Source organism: Henckelia pumila, chromosome 4 (assembly GCF_033568475.1).
Source record: "Henckelia pumila isolate YLH828 chromosome 4, ASM3356847v2, whole genome shotgun sequence".
Classification (NCBI taxonomy): Eukaryota; Viridiplantae; Streptophyta; class Magnoliopsida; order Lamiales; family Gesneriaceae; genus Henckelia; species Henckelia pumila.
Genome location: NC_133123.1, coordinates 193,955,226 through 193,976,145, shown reverse-complemented (window position 1 = coordinate 193,976,145; position 20,920 = coordinate 193,955,226). Strand labels below are relative to the sequence as shown.

At 38.0% G+C, this 20,920-nt stretch overlaps 1 protein-coding gene across 17 annotated transcripts; it reads left to right on the top strand.

Annotated features, from left to right (window-relative positions):
- Nucleotides 1-2,417: 2,417 nt before the first annotated feature.
- Nucleotides 2,418-6,409, top strand: LOC140863979 (8-amino-7-oxononanoate synthase-like). Of its 17 annotated transcripts, none has more exons than XM_073267814.1 (8): nt 2,418-2,673; nt 2,787-2,815; nt 2,931-2,976; nt 3,072-3,128; nt 3,269-3,507; nt 4,127-4,214; nt 4,409-4,542; nt 6,092-6,409. In XM_073267814.1, the coding sequence occupies exons 6-8, from the start codon at nt 4,137-4,139 to the stop codon at nt 6,180-6,182; spliced, it is 303 nt and encodes a 100-aa protein (XP_073123915.1). In that variant the 5' UTR covers nt 2,418-2,673; nt 2,787-2,815; nt 2,931-2,976; nt 3,072-3,128; nt 3,269-3,507; nt 4,127-4,136; the 3' UTR covers nt 6,183-6,409. The 17 variants fall into 17 exon arrangements, with proteins under 17 accessions (XP_073123915.1, XP_073123913.1, XP_073123917.1 ...); XM_073267812.1 differs by having other exon boundaries at nt 2,890-2,976; XM_073267816.1 differs by lacking the exon at nt 2,787-2,815 and having other exon boundaries at nt 2,936-2,976.
- Nucleotides 6,410-20,920: the final 14,511 nt, after the last annotated feature.

Genomic DNA, 20,920 nt, shown 5'->3' with positions numbered 1-20,920 from the left:
GGAGGTGGCCATCCAAGGAGAAGAACGTGAAGAAGGAGGAAACTTGAGAAATTCACGAACCGCATAAACTAGTTTTTTTCTTTTTGTTTTCTTTTATTTGTTGGGATTTAGGGGATCCTACCCCCAAAACTATGTTTTGATTTCATTTTGAAGATTGAATTTGGTTTTTAAGCGTTCTTGATTATATTATTGTTTTTATTGAAATTTTGGAGATTGATCAACTTTGAATTGATTTTATGTGTTATAATTGATACCAAGAGGAGATTTTATGACATGAAAGGGTAATATAATCCATGAATCTATAACTTGCATAGAGATATGAGGTTGGATACATGTTGATAGGCATAGTCCACGAGGTCGAAAGCTAGAGAGAGTATATTGATAGATTAGTGAATTTCGTCTAAAGCATGACTTTAGAATTAAAATTCAATCATTAGAGAAGAAAAGGGGTAGGTGAACCGAGATCCTAACAATCGTTTATTTATTTTCTGAATTTAATTTATTGTTTTGCTTTTATTTCATCCTTTAATTTTAGTTTATTAATTTATTCTCCATCTCTCGTTACAATTAACTAAAGAATCATGTCTGAGTAATTTTGTAACAAATCAATCTCTGTGGGACGATACTCGTACTCTGTGCATTATATTATTACTTGACTCGTGCACTTGCAAATTTATTCGAGCCTAATTGATATATATATTTAAGTTGATTTTTCGTGGTAGTATTTGTTCGATCAAGTGTTTGGCGCCGTTACCGAGGATTTAATAAACAATTTTTACTTCTTGTTATCTTTAGTTAATTTTTTATATTTCTTTATTCTATTTTATTCCTGTGTGATCTACCATTTTCTATTTTATTTTTGCAGGAATTCATTTGGTGTAATACTTTGAGATGTTCCATCGACAAGTATTCACGAGTTTTACCCAGCAACATGGAGAGTCATTCTACGTAGCATTGGAGAGATACAATAATTTGACGAACACATTCCGTTATCATGATTTTTCCAATTATTCTCTTATTAAATTTTTTCTTAATGGTTTGGATGCAGTGACAAGGAGATGGGCAATTAATGAAACTTTGCAAACTGGTTGTCCACTATTTTGCCGAGATGATGACAGTGTGATATACATACTAAAGGATATCGCAGAATTTGAATACCACCGGTATTGGGATCTTACACCATACATTTGGAGCCACCAATACCCACGAGATACTCATTATCCAGATCTTTCAACCAACAATTCAAGCTTCAATAAGAGGAGGTAATGTGTTCTCAATTGATCATACATTCACTAGAGGATATGGTGGCCACGTACATGGCCATGAACGAGCGAGCTATAGAAGATCTAATCAATTCTAGATGGCACCTTGAGGAAAAGATAGAGAATCTCAAAATATCAATTCTCCATGAACACCAAGAACATGAAGTGAAGAAAGATACTCAAACAGTGATCCCCCAAATTTGGTTCAATGATGATGACTCAGAGAACCATGATTTGGAGTGCGAATCAATTCATGCTGAAGATCTTGAGGTGTTTGAGTCTTCTATTCCCATTGAACCTCAACCGAAAGGAGTTTTGAATGAGAAAATATATGCAGATACACCGCCAACACCGGTTTCACAAGAATTTGTTCTCCGAGAGCCCATAGAGATGTTCTCTTCCCATGTTTATCAGTTGCTATGGAGTGTTGTTGAGGTGACAAGCATAAACTGCATACATCTGGCCAAGCTTGAGGGCACGTGGAAATAGGACCCATTTGTGGTGTCATATGACACTTACTTTGGGCGTCAACCGCTCTTTGATGAGTGCTTCTGAGGGTCGAGCCGAAGACTGAAAATCAAGCGCTACTTGGGAGGCAACCCAATATTTTTACTTCATTTTATTTTTTTTATTTAGTTTTAGTTTTTATATAGTTTTTGCTTTATTTTGATTTGATCATGTTTAATCCCTCAAAATTTTTGATTTTAAAGGTGAATACATGATACTATTGATGGCCTAAGAAAGGTGGTGCAACGGCTGAAGATGGATGAAGATGGATGAGGAAGACAATGATCAGTAATCAGAGGAGTGTTGTTTTTGTTTTCATTGTGTTTATGTTTGTTTTGCATTCTATTCATTGTTCTGAAGCATTGAGGGCAATGCTTTGGATAAGTATCACTAGTAGAATTTTCGTTTTTTACTTCGGTATATTTTACTTCGGCAATTATTAATTACGAAGTAATATGTTATAAACAACTTCGGTAATAACACTAGTGAAGTAAAACCATACATTTAACTTCGGTATTTAAAAAAACACGGGCTTCACTTATTTTTTGAGGACATATTGCTTCGGTAGATATGTTTTTGCTGAAGTAAAAAGTATAAAAATAACTTTTTAAAGGTAAGTTGTGAAGTAAAATCTCTATCATTCTAAAACCTTGTGAAATCGTAACCTTCTTCCAAACTCCGTAACCTTCTTCCAAACTCCATCGATCCCTTTTCTTCAGCCCTAGCTCCCGCCGATCGACAACTCCAGCCTTCCACCACCACCAAGAGCTGCTCGCCGTCTTCCAAATTCCATCGATACTCTTCTTCCAAACTCTAGCGATCCCCTTCTTCAGCCCTAGCGTGCCGCCAATTTACAATTCCAGCCTTCCACCATGACCAGGAGCTGCTCGCCGATGAAATAATAGTATGAATCGTTCTCTTTTCCTATAGATTCGGGTTTTAAAAGTACTTTTTGGATGAGTTTTATAATTTTTTTCCTGAAATTGGGTTCTGTTTTTTTTAAAAAATTAATTCAAGCTTTCTCTGTCGGCTGGCGCCATGCTCTGGTTAGGCACTTTTTTTTTTCTTTTTTTCTTTTTTTTTACTATTAGATTTGATTATTTGTTTGATTTGGTTTCAGCGTTGAACTCTCGTACATTTCTGTATTGATTCTCTTGATAGGGAAGATGAAAAATGCAGAGGTTGAAATCGGCGCAATATCCATATGGTAACTTAGTTGATCGATCTCTTTTCTCAATTTAATTTATAACTTATAATATATATGTGTTTCGTTGGGGACATAAATTATTATATTAATTGCAGCCTGAACATTAGCGGGTGGGAAATGATGATATATCTTGGTTTCTTGGCTGCAGAGAGGTGAAATATATATATATATAGATAGATAATATTATTTTAAAAAGTGAAACATAATTATATATCTTAACAACCTGCAGCTAGCCCTTACAAAAACTCGTAAAACATTATATTAATTATTATAGCCTAATTTCTATTCATAGTGTTCGTATCTCGAACGAGCTTGGAAGTGGAGATCCTTAAGCTTCAAAGTTCTTGATTGCGGTGATAGTGGTAACGTCATTTTCCATGCGGCTCATTTTCCTCACAGTTGCTCTGGTCTTGAGGGAGCGTTTAGGTTACATGTACACGAAAAGTCCTCAAGTGGCAGCAGAAGTGTCTCGCTTGTCTCCTCTTCTGGCTTTTTCCATACTCATCAGTAGTGTGCAACCTGTTCTTTCTGGTAATTAATTAAAGACTTCTAATTCCAAAAAAATCCTTACCCTTGCTATGCTTAGCAAGCTAGAAGTAATTCAATGATTACATGCAGATATTTGCAACTTTTATGCCACTTTCTGTAATGCATGAACATGATGTCAAATAATGCAAGTGAGAAACGGGTTTTCTGTCATTACAGCTGTCCGACATTGATTTATCGGTTTAACCCTGTAATTCTGAGTGATATCACAAATTTCTTACCCCCAAACTGACTTTTTTTGTACAGAATGGTGGGATTTTATACGTCTGAATTGTTTTGTTTCAAAATTTTGTGATACTAAGTTGCTTGTTATGGCCTATGGATAAAGTTGACTTTATGACTATTTCATGAGTATCTCTTAGTGAATACAAATTCCATCCATGAATTTTAGTTTAACTAATGTATATAGAGTGAAGTAGAAAGTTATTTTATCCTTTTTTTTGTCCAAATGTCAGACTTCTGGTCCCGAGAAAGAAGCCTGGAAGGAAAAGATGTTTAATTTAACACTGCAACTCCCGTGATCCTTGATACATAAATTCCCCTCTTTCCTCCTGTGATAAACCTCTATGTAACTTGGAGAAATTAATTTTGTCCAATCTGCCAGCTTGTTTAGCATGGATGGAGACATTGCACCTATGACTGAGCTTGAAAAACTTCGTAAAAAGCATGGATTTCTTCTGGTAATTGATGATGTAAGTTATAACCTGTTGTCATTTCAAAAACATTTTGCATTATAAAAGATGCTCGAGGAAAGCAGTGAAACTTCTGTCTCTTGCGATTGCTCTTTACTGATTTGGTTTTACATTACAGCTGCTAACTTATTTTCAAACTTCTGGATGCATATGAATGTATTATTTTTTAGCTAAACCGCCACTTACATATGTAGGCTCATGCAACATTTGTTTGCGGGAAAACTGGTGGTGGAGCAGCTGAAAAGTTCGATTGTGAAACATGTGTCGACATTTGCATTGACACTCTGAGTAAAGCAGCGGGTTGCCAAGGTGGATTCATAGCATGCAGGTAAGATGACAAATAAACATCAATCAATTATAAGGCTCATTTAGATATTCTCTGCCAATATTAATCTTGAATTTTGACTCTATTCTGAGTAATATATGATACTTTGCATTTAATATAGACCTGTTATATTCTTATATTTTCTACTCTTCTCGTAGTAAGACAATTAGTTCGTTTAATTTTGCTGTCCATTCGAGAACATCTTTAAAATAGATTTGTTTATTTGTTTATTGTAAGATAGGATGAGATTCTCTCTTTATTGCAAGTGTACAGATTGTATTTGGCTTGGCTTGATAAATTGGGCATCATATACTAACACAATCTGCTAAGAATCGATCTTGGCAGCAAAGAGGATCTTGAACAACAATTTTTGTGGCAACTTTTAAAACTTACTTTGTTTATTGCAAGATAGGACGAGATTGTCTCTTTATTGCAAGTGTAATGCTTCTCCTATTGCATGAGGATAAGCTAAAGGATTCTAATTGTTTATGTTTTGAACAAATCTATTTTAAAGTGTCAATATAATCATTTAATTTCAACAGTGTATGGATTGTATTTGGCTTGGCTTGATAAATTGGGCATCATATGCTAACACAAGTCTGCTAAATTATGGTATCCCCAAAATTTGAATTGTTGAGAACTGATCTTGGCAGCAAAGATGATCTTGAACAAAAATTTTTGTGGCAAGTTTTAAAACCCATAAAAATTTTTGGTTTATGGAGGTTATCATCGGTTTTAACTTTTATTCACTTCAAACCTTAGCATAGTTATAAATTTATAATCGCTGGCCACTTTCTAGTTTAACGACAATTAATGCTCTATTTTTCATTTACATGTTTTTTATTCTAAATTTTCTTGTTTTATGGTCACTTCCATTGTATCTGCGTATGCTTTTTGGATGGGCAGAGAAACATGTTTTGTGATCTCTGTATTACTCGGAACTGTTGTCTTTTCATATGAATCTTTGAAGCTTAATCAAAACTTTTTGATCTTCAGCACATATACAAGGTTCTATTGTATACATTTCAACACCACTAATGCATGTACATGAATATTCTATGCTTTCTTTTTGCACAGACAACTTAGGAATTTTTTTTTGCACAAATGGAACACGACAACTTTGTATTAATAAACATCTTTGGTTCTCCTTAATGATCATTGCGCAGACAGTTTTTTTATGATGAAAAATATGCTTTTGGATTTAACTTAATTAGTGTGACGTATAATTAGTTTTCATCCTTTTTTGCTAATTTTTGCTTAGTTGCCTCAGAAATGAACCTGAACTTGGCATTTTTGGTAGGATTATGTTCTTGGACTGTCTCTGCACCACCTGTGTAACTTTGTGCTGGAAATGATGGAAATTATGTACTTGGCACATTCGATCATATATTGTGGTCTTGTGTGTGTGTGGCTTGAAACAGATACAAAACGATTCTTACATTTATTTTTACAAAACGTAAATGCATTTGTATTTTCTTTGGAGAAAATATTGTATCGATTGCAATATGCTGCTATGTCTTCTGAACTTTGCATTGTTTTTTTTATATTTCAGTTTGCAGGGTCCATCAAGAACCAATACTACATCCAAGCTCAATTTGATGAAGTCAGAAGTTAATGGATCGAATTCGTCTACTCCTATGTAGGTTCCTAAATTGGTCGTGAACGTTGGGATAAATCTTTGTTTTGTCTTTGTGGATTATTGGATATACTTGTTAGAAAACCTTTAGTACATTTTGTGGAAATATTTGTGGATACATACATTTTCGGGTTATAGTCGTGGATTCGTGGATGCATAATTGTGGATTTGTGGATATACGGATGTTCGTAGTTTTTGGATGGATAATTTATGAAACTAATTATTTTATTTTTAGTTTCAGAAATATATATATATATATATATATATATATATATATATATATATATATATTGTGGTATATTTTTATCTAATTAAATTTTTTTAATTTGTATCTATTACTTCGCCACTTAAAGAAAATGCTAAAGTAAAATAGATGATTTTACTTCACCACAAACATAACCTGTGAAGTTACATAGAACAATTACTTCATCATTCAATGTAATTTCCGAAGTTATATATATTCTATTACTTCGTCAATTAACGAAACCGCTGAAGTAAAAGACATTTTTTTACTTCGAAAACGGTCCAATCCTGAACCAGTTTTGACTTTGTGAACCGACCAAAGACTTCGGTAATTTTCTGGCTAAGACTTCGGTTATTAAGCGAAGTAAAACAGTACCCTATTACTTCACGTGCATCTACTTCGGTAGTTATCTATCTAAGACTTCAGTTAATATGCGAAGTAAAAAGCAGAAATTCTACTAGTGTATGGGGGGTAGTCTAGTGTTTATATTTACTTGCGTTATGTGTGTGTTGCATATGTCATGTTTTAGTTTGTTTTCATTTTGTTTGTCTTCGTAAATTGTTTGCATGTGTGTTCGCCAAACTTAATTATTTGTGTTAGGTTTGTGTTGCATCTGTCATGTTTTAGTTTGTTTTCATTTTGTTTGTCTTTGTAAATTGTTTGCATGTGTGTTAAGTAGGATAGTTGGGAGCCAATGATGATATGAAGTTATGATTTTTGTGAATTTTTTTTTTTATTTCTGCTCTTGACTTGACATGAGAACCAGTGAATATTTTTAAGCAATCATGTTAAACTAGTGAATTGTAGCGAAAAAATTGATGATGTTTGTGTCTGTTTGACCATTGCACGACACTAGCTGTTTAGTGATCTTAATTGCGTTTTGTGAATTCTAATGTTCCTCTACCAATTGCATTAATGATCTTGGGCGCACCAAAATTTTTGAAATTTTAAAATTGATACGAAGTTTTGAGAAATTCAACTCCATCCGGGTTTCGGGCAAGGGATTGAAATCCTAATTTCCTAGTCTGAAACTAAGTCTGCGGATTCAATGGGGTTGATGATCCACACGGGCTATAAACGAGGGGATTGAAATTCAAATCCTATCACAGTTATAGCTAAGTTTGCGGGTAATTATTGGGGATTTAAAATTGTCGGGTGCAAAATCCGGCTGTGCATAATAATTTATCTCAAGAAAGGTGTGTTTGTTAGAGGTAATTGGAAGGAATGGATGCATGTGAGTGACTCTTGCATTGATGTGTTTTTAGGTTTAAGCAGTCTTAAAACGGATTCTTTAAAAGTTGCATGAAACTGGAATGACATCGCAGACACACTCGTTCACGCTAAACCGAAGCTGTATTATGAACGGTTGAGAGCATTCGGGTTTTTTTAGTTGACAATAAAACTTCTTTGAGGCAAATTTCCATGAATTGTTCCTACTTTGTTGTTTGTTGCATTGTTTGTCTTGCTCAAGGGAGAGCAAGATTTAAGTATGAGGGTGTTGATAAGTGCATTTTGATTGTTATTTTGTGTTATTTTTATGTCTATTTTGTGTGCATTCATATTATTTAATTTGTGTTTTTATGAGTTTTACTTATGATTTATTGCATGAGTGTGTATTTCACTCTCTAGGTTAATTTTGCAGAAAAATGGATTTTGGAAGAATGAATTACGGAGCAGCAATGATACAAAATCCATTTTTAATTTTAGAGTATCAGAATCCGATCTCCACCGTTCACAATGAACAAGATGTTTTGAAGCTCCCGTCAAAATTTCAGCTCAATTCGACGGTTAGAATTTAAGTTATGAATTTTTCAAAAATGTTGCGCGCTGGGAAGAAACAAGTGCGACCGAGCTGCAATTTATTGCAGCACGAGCGCAGCATAGTAAAAATCAGACAAAAGAGAGACAGAGGACCCAGCGCCCAAGCTGCACTTTTCTACCGCTCGGGAGCTCCCGCGTAGTTTGGAAATATTTTATTTTGGGTGTTTTTAAAAGGAAATGACTCTTGGGCACTATAAATAGGAAAATTTTTGACGTTTTAAGGGTTCCAAACATTAGATTGAAGGGAGGAGGCGGCCATCCAAGGAGAAGAACATGAAGAAGGAGGAAACTTGAAGAATTCAAGAAACGCATAAACTAGTTTTCTCTTTTCCTTTTTTTTTATTTGTTGGGATTTAGGGGATCCTACCCCCAAAACTATGTTTTGATTTCTTTTTGAAGATTGAATTTGTTTTTTAAACATTCTTTATTATATTATTGTTTTTATTGCAATTTTGGAGATTGATCAACTTCGAATTGATTTTATGTGTTATAATTGATACCGAGAGGAGATTTTATGACATGAAAGGGTAATATAATCCATGGATCTACAATTTGCATAGAGATATGAGGTTGGATACATGTTGATAGTAATAGTCCACCAGATCGAAAGCTAGAGGATTCCATATATCGTTAATGCAATTGCAATTGTTAAATAACGCAAGGAGACTTGGTTATTACAATTCGTTAATTAGATTAATATAGCTCGAGAGAGTATATTGATATATTAGGAGTTTTGTCAAAATCATGACTTTAGAATTAAAATTCAATCATTAGAGAATAAAATGGGTAGGTGAACCGAGATCCAAATAATCGTTTATTTATTTTCTGAATTTAATTTATTATTTTTTCTTTTATTTCATCCTTTAATTTTAGTTTGTTAATTTATTCTTCATCTCTCGTTATAATTAACTAAAGAATCATGCCTGAGTAATTTTGTCACAAATCAATCTCTGTGGGACGATACTCGTACTCTGTACACTATATTATTACTTGACTTGTGCACTTGAAAATTTATTCGAGCCTAATTGATCTATATATATTTAAGTTGATTTTTCATGGTAGTATTTGCTCGATCAGCAATCCTAGCAATACCTAAAGCTGTTCTAAAAACATTAAATAAGCTAATAGATATTTCTTATTACTACAAGGGATCTCGGAATATACCTGAGTCTATCGTCAGCCTTTTCCTGTCGAAAGCCGCAACTCTTGAGCACAACTTTGCAGCTCCTCCGGAAGTTCCTCGCTACTGTCTGGGCCTCGATTATAAGGCTGGAAATGCCCAAAGAACTCAGGAAAAGAGAGTGAAGAAATGCGCATGATCAAGAATTATGGATCTCGAATGCCCTATTTATAGGCGGAGTTCGGACTCTCCAAACTATGCATGCTGACCAAGTGCCAAACTGCTCTGATCGGAAGCTCCGATCTCCACTTCGGAAGCTCCGTTATTGTAACACCCGAAAATTTTAATACGTAAATTTGCATGCATAATTAAGGAAAATAATTATTTAAAATTTATATTTGGGGTTAAATGTATTTATGTGATATTATGTGAAATATATGCATGATTTAAATGTATTTTAGCATTTAACCCGCAATTATGGTATTTTTAAATTTTTAAGGAATTAATTGTTTTGATCGCGTAGACGGGACCGTGGACGGACAAGAGACCAAAATTCTTAGCCAAAAATATTTTATGAGTTTTATGAGTCTTAAAATAATATTTTAAGATATTTTATCAAGAAAATTTTAGTATTTAGTTATATATTTATTTAAGGGTTGATTTTTAGCCAAAATAAGTCATTTTATGAACTTTTATTAATTTTTAAAAATCCTCTATATTAATATTTCGAGATTTGAGATATTTTATCAGATTTTTATTATTATTTGAGAGTTTAAAATATTTTGTTTAAGGTATAATATCTTTCTATTGAGTAATATCTATTATTATTCAATTATCTACCAATAATTTAAACCTAAATCACTCCCTAATCTATTCCCAAACCCCATCAGCTGACACTCAGCACTCTCACCCCCCATCCCACGCCTTTAGCAGAAAACTTCAAGCCCCATAGCCGATCAAGCTCTAGTTTTGAAGGTTTTTGGTCCGTTCGTCGTCCCGGAGACCCGTAAACGCATCAACTCTCGTCAAATAAATTCAAGGCATGTTTAAATCTTTATTTTGGCCACCATATAAGCTATTATGCATGAATGATATTTTTGTTCCAGAATTTATTAGCCATGGTTCGAATTTATTGCAAGTATGAATGAATTGTTGCATGTTTTGGTGCATTCATGATCATAACTTGTTTTTGGCCTTGCATGGTTCGGTCCAGAGGCTAGGGCTCGATTCAGAGGTGGGATGGGGTCCTAGGAAGAGATCCATGATCGGATTATAGGGGCTGGAGTCGGCTAGGTTTAGGTCTAGTGTCGAGTTGGTCAAAGAGCTGCAGTTTAGGGTTTCTGAGAAGAAGCCTTCGGCTTCTTGGCTTGGGCCATGGCTCGGGCTGAGCCATGGTGGGTTAGGACCGCCCAGACGTGGGCTACGTCTGGGCAGCAGCGCTCCGGCCAGGGGCGGCCGGAGCTGGCCGGCAGTAGGCCAAGACAGCCTGCTGCTCGCGGCCGAGAGGAAGAGGGGAAGGGGATCGGGTTTGGTGTTTGGGGGTTGCTGGGTCGGGTCTGGGTGGTCCGGGTCGGGTCTGTAGGGTAGTGGGTCGGGTCATTTTGGTCCGGGTCCAGGTTAGGTGGGCCGGGCTCGAGTATTTGAATTTTTAAATATATTATGTTTTAATTGGTTTTTGGGCCAATTAATTAGAAATAAAATTATTTGGGCTTCCAAATAATTTTATTTGGGCTTTCAAAATTATTTTTAATTTAGCCCAATGATTTTTATGGGCTCGTGGGCCCATAGGAATTTTTGGGCCAGTCAGTGGATTTTTGGGCCAGTCTAGAATTTTATTGGGTTTAATTAAATTAATGGGCTTAAATATTTTTATTTAGGCCCAGTTAAGTTAATCAAGTTATTTGGGCTAAGATATGATTATTGGATTTTATTTAAGTTTAATGGGCTTAGAGTGAGTGATCAGCAGTCTGGACCAACCCATTAACAAATAAATAAGTCCGGAATATATATTTAATTATTTTATGCATAAAGTTTATATTTTAAGTATAAGTATATTTATTATGAAAATAAATTAAATATATATTACGAACCTATTTTCAGTGCATGCATTCGTGAAATTTCTTATGTATATAATTATATAAATGATGAGCAATAAAATATTTTGGTGGAAATTGAAGTATGTGTGACATATGGGTGGTTTTCCACCATATGATTCGGTAGTTTTACTACTATAGGGGTGGTTATCCACCATAGGAGGTGATTTATCACCGCCATCGTACGTTGGTTCATGAGACTGATCAGTCGACACATGAGCGTCACACTTATGGATAGGACCATCTGCAGGTTTCAAAAGCATTGCTCAATTATGTTATATATGATGAAGAAATAATATGTTTATGATTATGGTTATGATTCAGTTTATGATTCAGCAGTTTTATTATGTGATGAAAATATTTCCATGCATGCTCATGAACATGTATATGTATTAGTAATTATGTGATGCATTATTTTTAACCTTGTTATAAAGGATTAGACATGTTGAGCCCCTAGGCTCACTACGCTTATATGGTGCAGATGAGCATGATGATGTTTATGTAGCTCCTACCGGTGGTGAGGACTTATGAGCTCACGGAGCAGTGGACCCCGTGACCGTCGCAACTATTTAGATTATTATGTTGAGTTTTGAAACATGTTTTATTTTATTATTGTTTCCGCATATGAGTTTTTTTCAACAGCTTTGTTTATTATTTTAAATTGATGCATGAAACATTTTTAAGGATTTATTTATTTAATATTTTTCAGGTTATTTAAGAAAAAGTATGTTATTTTTATATACATATATGTATGGGCATGTATGTATAGTAGTATCATTTTAAAAAAAAAAAAATTTCCGCATTTATTAGTAGTAGGCGCTTCATTTGGTATCAAAGAACGGTCTTTGGAGGGTGTCCATCTACCACGTGAAGCTCAGAAATCCTACTACTGGTCTGTAAGTTTTAAATTGTTTTCTTATGATTTATAAGGAGCATATGTAATGATTTAAGATTTTCATGTTAGAAAAGTTTTAGAACCCTTAAGTTATGCATTGCGATTTACGTAAAGAAATATGTGGTGGTGCAGAATGCCTCCGAGACAGATGAATAGGCGAGGGGGACCTCCACCTCCACCTCCACCTCCACCTCCGCAGAATCCGCTTGCAGCATTGGAGCAGGCCAATGCGAATATGATAGCTGGGATTACTGATCTTTTTGAGCAGCAGGCGGCACGTCCTAGGCTCACACATGATGAGGATGTTGCCGAGCGGTTCCAGAAGAAGGGACCTAAGGAGTTTGTCGGCACCACTGATCCACTCATTGTTGAGGGGTGGATTCGATCACTGGAGTCCATATTTGACTACATGGGGATCACTGATGCTGACAGGGTGAAGTGTGCAGTGTATATGATGAGAGGTGATGCAGCCTCTTGGTGGGAAGGTGCGGTTCGAGGTGTGAATCTACCTACATTGACTTGGATAGAGTTCAGACGCATGTTCTATGCCAAGTATTTCACTGAGGATGTACGCAGTCGCATGATCCGGGAGTTTATGAGTCTCGGCCAGGGAGACAAGTCTGTGGTGGATTACATCACCCAATTCGAAAGAGGGTGTCGTTTCGTGCCTCTTATTGCTGACAGTGTGCCAGATAAGTTGATGTAATTTGTGGATGGTTTGCGGGCAGACATCAAACATGACGTTCGCATGTTGGATGTCACTACTTATAAGGCGGCAGTTAGCAGAGCATTACGTTCTGAGGAAGGGAGGCGAGAGATGCAGCGAGAGCAGCAGAGTAAAAGGCAGTTTCAGCCAGGGTATCAGAGGGCGACTTCGCAGCCTCGTGCAAAGAAGCCGTATACTGGTCTGTCTAAGGGCCCGAATCAGCAGGGACAGCAGCAGAGGCCTCAGGGGCGTCAGCTACAGCAGCAGCAGAGGGGCGGGGCCCCTAATACTGGAGGAGTTCCGATCTGCCCACAGTGTCAGAATCCGCACACCGGGAAGTGTTTAGTGGGGTTCAATGTATGCTATGTTTGCAAGGAGCCAGGGCATGTTTCATATAACTTCCTGAAGAGGAAGAACACCACTGGGCGGGTGTTCGTCATGCAGGCTGAGGAGGCAGACCCAGATACCTCCTTAATCACCGGTATTTCCTAAACTTCTTCTTTTAAGAAATTTTTGGGAATTTACTTCATGATTTTAAATTGCATGAATTATCTATTTGTTTGGTTAGAGTAGGATGTTCATGTTATTCGTGTTTAATTAAGAGAAATATTTTGTAACTTGTATTGGGAGAAAAGTAAGTTTAGTATGCGATTGTTGGGATTTTCTGCGTGCAGGGAGAATTCTAGTGGAAGGAAATTCCACGTTTGCGTTGCTAGATTCAGGAGCCACGCATTCGTTCATCTCCGTAGAGTTTATCAGGCGGGTAGGCATCAAGCCTGAGGTTGCTGTTACAGGTTACGATGTCACTATGCCGTCTGGTCAGATTCTTACTACCACTAGCGTCTGCAGAGATTTGGAGATGGAGTTACAGGGACATACTATCAGAGTAGATTTTGTGGTTTTACCGTTGACTGGATTCGATTTGATTTTGGTTATGGATTGGTTGTCAGTCAACGGAGCAGTGATTGATTTTCGGCAGAGGACAATGGCAGTGAAACCAGTGGTAGGCGACCAGTTTGTTTTCTATGCATCTCCGAGCAGTGAGATATCGCCTGTTATCTCTTATACACGTTTGAGGAAGTTATTGAGACGTGGTTGCCAGGGGTTTCTCGCCAGTGTAGTCACTTCATCAGAACCACCTAACAGATCATTGTCAGATATAGAGGTGGTTTGTGACTTTTCAGATGTCTTTCCGGAGGACGTTTCGGGAGTCCCACCAGCTAAATAGGTGGAGTTCAGTATTGATCTGATACCAGGTACTGTGCCTATCTCTAAGGCACCATATCGACTTGCTCCTACCGAGATGAAAGAGTTGAAGGAGCAGATTCAAGAGTTGTTGGAGAAGGGCTTTATTCATCCTAGCTTTTCTCCTTGGGGAGCTCCAATGTTGTTTGTGAAGAAAAAGGATGGTAGCATGAGACATTGTATCGATTACCGAGAGCTCAACAGAGTCACTGTGAAGAACAAGTATCCACTGCCGAGGATTGAGGATTTGTTCGATCAGTTGCAGGGAGCTTTGGTTTTCTCTAAGATCGATCTGCGATCTGGCTATCATCAGTTGAGGGTCAGAGATGCAGATGTGACCAAGACTGCTTTTCGGACACGCTATGGGCATTACGAGTTCTTAGTAATGCCGTTTGGATTGACCAATGCTCCAGCGGTCTTCATGGATCTCATGAACCGCGTATTTCAGCCGTACTTAGATCAGTTTATCATAGTCTTTATTGATGATATCTTGATCTACTCGAGGAGCATTGAGGAGCATAGACAGCACTTGCAGACAGCATTGCAGACTTTGAGGGAGCATCGACTGTATGCGAAATTTAGTAAGTGCGAGTTTTGGCTAGAGCAGGTGGCATTTCTGGGCCATATAGTTTCGAAAGATGGGATAGCGGTGGATCAGATGAAAGTGTAGGCAGTGCAGGATTGGGGAATTCCGAAGAATGCTTTAGAGATTCGCAGTTTCTTGGGTTTAGCAGGCTACTACCGGAAGTTCATCAAGGGTTTTTCTTCTATTGCAGTACCCTTGACTTCCTTGACCAAGAAAAGTGCGAAGTTTATATGGAGTTCAGACTGTCAGAGGAGCTTTGATCGACTTAAGGAAGCACTCAGATCTGTGCCAGTGTTGGCGATGCCTGTTCCACATGAGGAGTTAGTAGTTTACACGGACGCATCTGAGCTAGCGTTGGGCGCCGTATTGATGCAGAGTGACCGAGTCATTGCCTATGCGTCGAGATAGTTGAAGATTCATGAGCAGAACTATCCGACGCATGACTTGGAGCTAGCAGCAGTGGTTTTTGCTTTGAAAATATAGAGGCACTATCTGTATGGTGAGAAGTGCAAAATTTTCGCAGACCACAAGAGTCTCAAGTACTTCTTCACACAGAAGGAGTTGAACATGAGACAGCGCCGATGGTTGGAATTAGTTAAGGATTATGACTGTGACATTAGCTACCATCCAGGTAAGGCTAATGTAGTGGCTGATGCATTGAGTCGGAAGACTTCAGTGGTATCTTGTATGACAGTTTTGTTGCCACTTCAGGAGGAGATTCAGAGATTCGAGCTGGAGTTGTACTCGAGCGGTCAGGCACCGAGTTTGGCAGTGTTAGTGGTACAGCTGAATCTTCGGAATCGTATCCGAGTTGGACAGCCTGCAGATGAGGAGTTGCAGCGATTGAGGCAGAGAGATGAAGCCAAGGGTGGGCTTCTCTATACAGTTGTTGATGGTATCATTCAGTACCGTGGTCGTATGTGGGTACCGAACGTTGATCAGTTGAGGATTGAGATCTTGACAGAGGCTCATACATCTCCGTATTCCATTCACCCCGGAAGTACGAAGATGTATAGAGATTTGCAGTCATTGTATTGGTGGCCCGGCATGAAGAGAGATATTGGCCGATTTGTATCAGAGTGCTTGACTTGTCAGCAGGTCAAGGCAGAGCATCAGCGTCCTGCAGGGTTACTTAAGCCTCTACCCATTCCGGAGTGGAAGTGGGAGAACATCACGATGGACTTTGTAGTTGGCCTTCCGAGGAGTAATAGAGGATGTACAACTATTTGGGTGATCGTGGATAGACTCACCAAGTCAGCTCATTTCTTGCCGGTGAGGACTACTTACTCATTGACGCAGTATGCAGAGCTTTACATCAAGGAGATTGTTAGACTGCATGTCATACCAGTGTCGATAGTATCGGACAGAGATCCGAGATTTACGTCTGCATTCTGGAAGAGTTTGCACACAGCTTTGGGGACTCGGATATTATTCAGTACAACGTTCCATCCCCAGATAGATGGTCAGTCGGAGAGGGTGATCCAGATTCTTGAGGATCTATTGAGAGCTTGTGTCATTGATTTTCAGGGCTCTTGGGAGACTAGACTTCCATTAGTGGAGTTTACCTATAACAACAGTTTTCAGTCGTCTATAGGTATGGCTCCTTATGCAGCTCTCTACGGGAGGAGATGTAGATCGCCAGTGCATTGGGATGAGTTGGCGAGAGGAATTTACTTGGTCCCGAAATTGTACAGCAGACTGCCGATATTGTGACACAGATACGGGATCGTATGAGGACAGCTTAGAGTCATCAGAAGAGTTATGCTGATACTCGACGACGAGATCTTGGGTTTGTAGTAGTTGATCATGTGTTTTTGAAAGTATCACCTATGAAAGGGGTGATGAGATTTGGTCGCAGAGGCAAGTTGAATCTGAGATATATTGGGCCATTTGAGATCATGGAGAGAGTTGGCACTTTGGCATACCGTTTAGCACTACCTCCAGGGCTTGCAGCAGTGCACAACGTTTTCCATGTATCCATGCTTTGGAGATACATCTCTAATCCGACACTGAGCACTCTCACCCCCCATCCCACGCCTTCAGCAGAAAACTTCAAGCCCCATAGCCGATCAAGCTCTAGTTTTGAAGGTTTTTGGTCCGTTCGTCGTCCCGGAGACCCGTAAACGCATCAACTCTCGTCAAATAAATTCAAGGCATGTTTAAATCTTTCTTTTGGCCACCATATAAGCTATTATGCATGAATGATATTTTTGTTTCAGAATTTATTAGCCATGGTTCGAATTTATTGCAAGTATGAATGAATTGTTGCATGTTTTGGTGCATTCATGATCATAACTTGTTTTTGGCCTTGCATGGTTCGGTCCAGAGGCTAGGGCTCGAGTCAGAGGTGGGATAGGGTCCTAGGAAACGAGCCATGATCGGATTACAGGGGCTGGAGTCGGCTAGGTTCAGGTCTAGGGTCGAGTTGGTCAAAGAGCTGCAGTTTAGGGTTTCTGAGAAGAAGCCTTCGGCTTCTTGGCTTGGGCCATGGCTCGGGCTGCGCCATGGTGGGTTAGGACCTCCCAGACATGGTCTAAATCTGGGCGGTGGCGCTCTGGCCAGGGGCGGCCGGAGCTGGCCGGCAGCAGGCCAAGAAGGCCTGCTGCTCGCGGTCGAGAGAGGAAGAGGGGGGGGGGGGATCGTGTTTGGGGTTTGGGGGTTGCTGGGTCGGGTCTGGGTGGTCCGGGTCGGGTCTGTAGGGTAGTGGGTCGGGTCAGGTCAGTCCGGGTCCAGGTTAGGTGGGCCGGGCTCGAGTATTTGAATTTTTAAATATATTATGTTTTAATTGATTTTTGGGCCAATTAATTAGAAATAAAATTATTTGGGCTTCCAAATAATTTTATTTGGGCTTTCAAAATTATTTTTAAGTTAGCCCAATTATTTTTATGGGCTCGTGGGCCCATAGAAATTTTTGGGCCAGTCTAGAATTTTATTGGGTTTAATTAAATTAATGGGCTTAAATATTTTTATTTAGGCCCAGTTAAGTTAATCAAGTTATTTGGGCTAAGATATGATTATTGGATTTTATTTAAGTTTAATGGGCTTAGAGTGAGTGATCAGCAGTCTGGACCAACCCATGAACAAATAAATAAGTCCGGAATATATATTTAATTATTTTATGCATAAAGTTTATATTTTAAGTATAAGTATATTTATTATGAAAATAAATTAAATATATATTACAGACATATTTTCAGTGCATGCATTCATGAAATTTCTTATGTATATAATTATGTAAATGATGAGCAATAAAATATTTTGGTGGAAATTGAAGTATGTGTGACATATGGGTGGTTTTCCAATATATGATTCGGTAGTTTTACTACCATAGGGGTGGTTATCCACCATATGATTCAGTAGTTTACTACCATAGGAGGTGATTTATCACCGTATCGTACGTTGGTTCATGAGACTGATCAGTCGACACATGAGCGTCACACTTATGGATAGGACCATCTGCAGGTTTCAAACGCATTGCTCAATTATGTTATATATGATGAAAAAATAATATGTTTATGATTATGGTTATGATTCAGTTTATGATTCAGCAGTTTTATTATGTGATGAAAATATTTCCATGCATGCTCATGTACATGTATATGTATTAGTAATTATGTGATGCATTATTTTTAACTTTGTTATAAAGGATTAGACATGTTGAGCCCCTAGGCTCACTACGCTTATATGGTGCAGGTGAGCATGATGATGTTTATGTAGCTCCTACCGGTGGTGAGGACTTATGAGCTCACGGAGCAGTGGACCCCGTGACCGTCGCAGCTATTTAGATTATTATGTTGAGTTTTGAAACATGTTTTATTTTATTATTGTTTTCGCATATGAGTTTTTTTCAACAGCTTTGTTTATTATTTTAAATTGATGCATGAAACATTTTTAAGGATTTATTTATTTAATATTTTTCAAGTTATTTAAGAAAAAGTATGTTATTTTTATATACATATATGTATGGGCATGTATGTATAGTAGTATCATTTTTTAAAAAAAAAAAATTCCGCATTTATTAGTAGTAGGCATTTCAGTTATCATGCATGTGATTGTGTATCCAAACATTGTTGACATATAACTAAGTGTGCATGGCCTAACCTTCAGAAGTTCTGATCTCTAGTTTGGAAGACCTGAACTGGCCCTCTGCTTCCTCTGCTTTCTATATGTGCATCACTAGTTTGAATATAACGCTCAACTATCACTTGAATACTTTGAAGGAGAAGATGTTGCTTGCAATGAGAGATGAGAGTGAATTGGTGAATTGAGAAGGCTTCAAATGGCATGTATTTATAGGTGCCAATCCGAACGGGTTTGGGTCGTCCGAACGGGTCTTTGGGTCGTCCGAAGGTTGTCGGATTATTTTCAAATTTCTACGGCTGATGAACTGTTCGGGTGGTCCGAAGTCCTCTTCGGGTCGTCCGAACGGCTGCATTAAATTCATTTCGGCAATTTTTCTTCAGAAAAAATCTTCATGGCCGTAAAGAAGTTCGAGTGATCCGAACCTGTCTTCGGGTCATCCGAAGTGTGCATTTCGTGGCCTCCGAAAGTGCCTCCGAGAAATTTTAAAATCATGGAAAATCTTCGGGTCGTCCGAACTGTCTTCGGATCGTCCGAAGTAGTTTTCGAAGCCTCCGAGCCTGTCCTCCGATCTTTATTTAATTATGGAAAAATCTTCGGACCGTCCGAAGTGGGCTTCGGGTCGTCCGAGCCTGGGCAGATTCGAACCCTTGAATTTTTATTCCCAATTTTTGATTATCGGTTCTTGCTTCCAATATTGTCTATACTCAAAAGTATTATAATCTGCAAATTTCTCACTTGAAACTGTTAGTAATGATTTAACCAAGTTTTGTAATCATCAAAACAATTTTATTATGAGAATTGTTAATGCATTAAAAACAGTAATCTCATTACATGAGATTTGTATGCGTTTAAGGCGTAACAATCTCCCCCTTTTTGATGATCACAAAACTTGGTTAAATAGGAGAGAAAAAAATATAAGCAATAAAGAAATATTTAAAAAATTAACCAAATAATGTTTCAAATATTAAAACTCCCCCTCAATTTAATATTTATTTAACCAAATTAATTCTCCCCCTTTTTGCGATCATCAAAAAGCAGTTAATAAAAGATGAGAAAATACACAATAATTTCATTTAAACTAATATTGAATTTAACATAAAAAGCATAAACAAAGTACAACTTAAACTGCAAAATAAAATCTAAGAGTCATCATCGTGCTGCGGCGGAGGATAGCGGGAAAGAAAGTCGTCAAAGCGAGTCTCCAACGAAGCAATTCTCATAGTCAAGGCATCCATAGAGGCAGTAGAAGATGCAAAGTGGCTGGCTAGATTCCCTTCAATGCGCTGAAGAGTCTCGAAAAGACGATCAGACTGATGTGAATGATGAGCGGGGGTAGCAGGAATCTCAGGTAACTCAAAAGGAAGCTCGCCAAGATTGGCTGGAAAAGACTGAAATGCAGAAGAAGAAGGTCCTCCTTCATCTGCAGGCGGCCCATTGGGAAACCCCTTAGCCTGAGAGGAGGGTGAAAGACTCGAATAAGAAAGTGAAAAATGTTTGTCCGGAAGATATTTCTTAAAGGCACGAGTTGGGTCATTAACCCAACAAGAAAGGACAGGATTCCAAGACAGTTCCATCTTGGTAATCATAGCATGGTTGAAGGTATGGTAATCAGAGATGGATAGAGGATTTGGGTAATCAAAAGAAACATCAAAATGAATCAAAATACGGTTGATGACCCGAGCAAAAGGTAGAGAAACTTTCCTCGTGGCTTTAACCGCATTATGCATAGCCTGCATAATGAATCGAGGAAGGTTGAAAGGACGGGAGGAAACGATGTGGTAGAGAACATAGAGGTCAAGATATTTGCAAGTGGAGGAGTCTCCACTGCGCGGAATGATGGAAGTGGTGATTAATTTTTGAATGATTTGGTAGTCGGGACGAAGTTGTTTCAAAACAAGACGATCATCAGCAGCAGTGGCTGGACGACCAAGAATGGTAGAAAGAACCTCATT

Bases quoted from the DNA above. Each gene is read 5' to 3' on its own strand.
- LOC140863979 (XM_073267816.1), top strand. From the start codon at position 4,137: ATGGATGGAGACATTGCACCTATGACTGAGCTTGAAAAACTTCGTAAA. The intron at 4,215-4,408 runs GTAAGTTATAAC...TTACATATGTAG, and splicing joins TTCTTCTGGTAATTGATGAT to GCTCATGCAACATTTGTTTG. The intron at 4,543-6,091 runs GTAAGATGACAA...TTTATATTTCAG, and splicing joins GGTGGATTCATAGCATGCAG to TTTGCAGGGTCCATCAAGAA.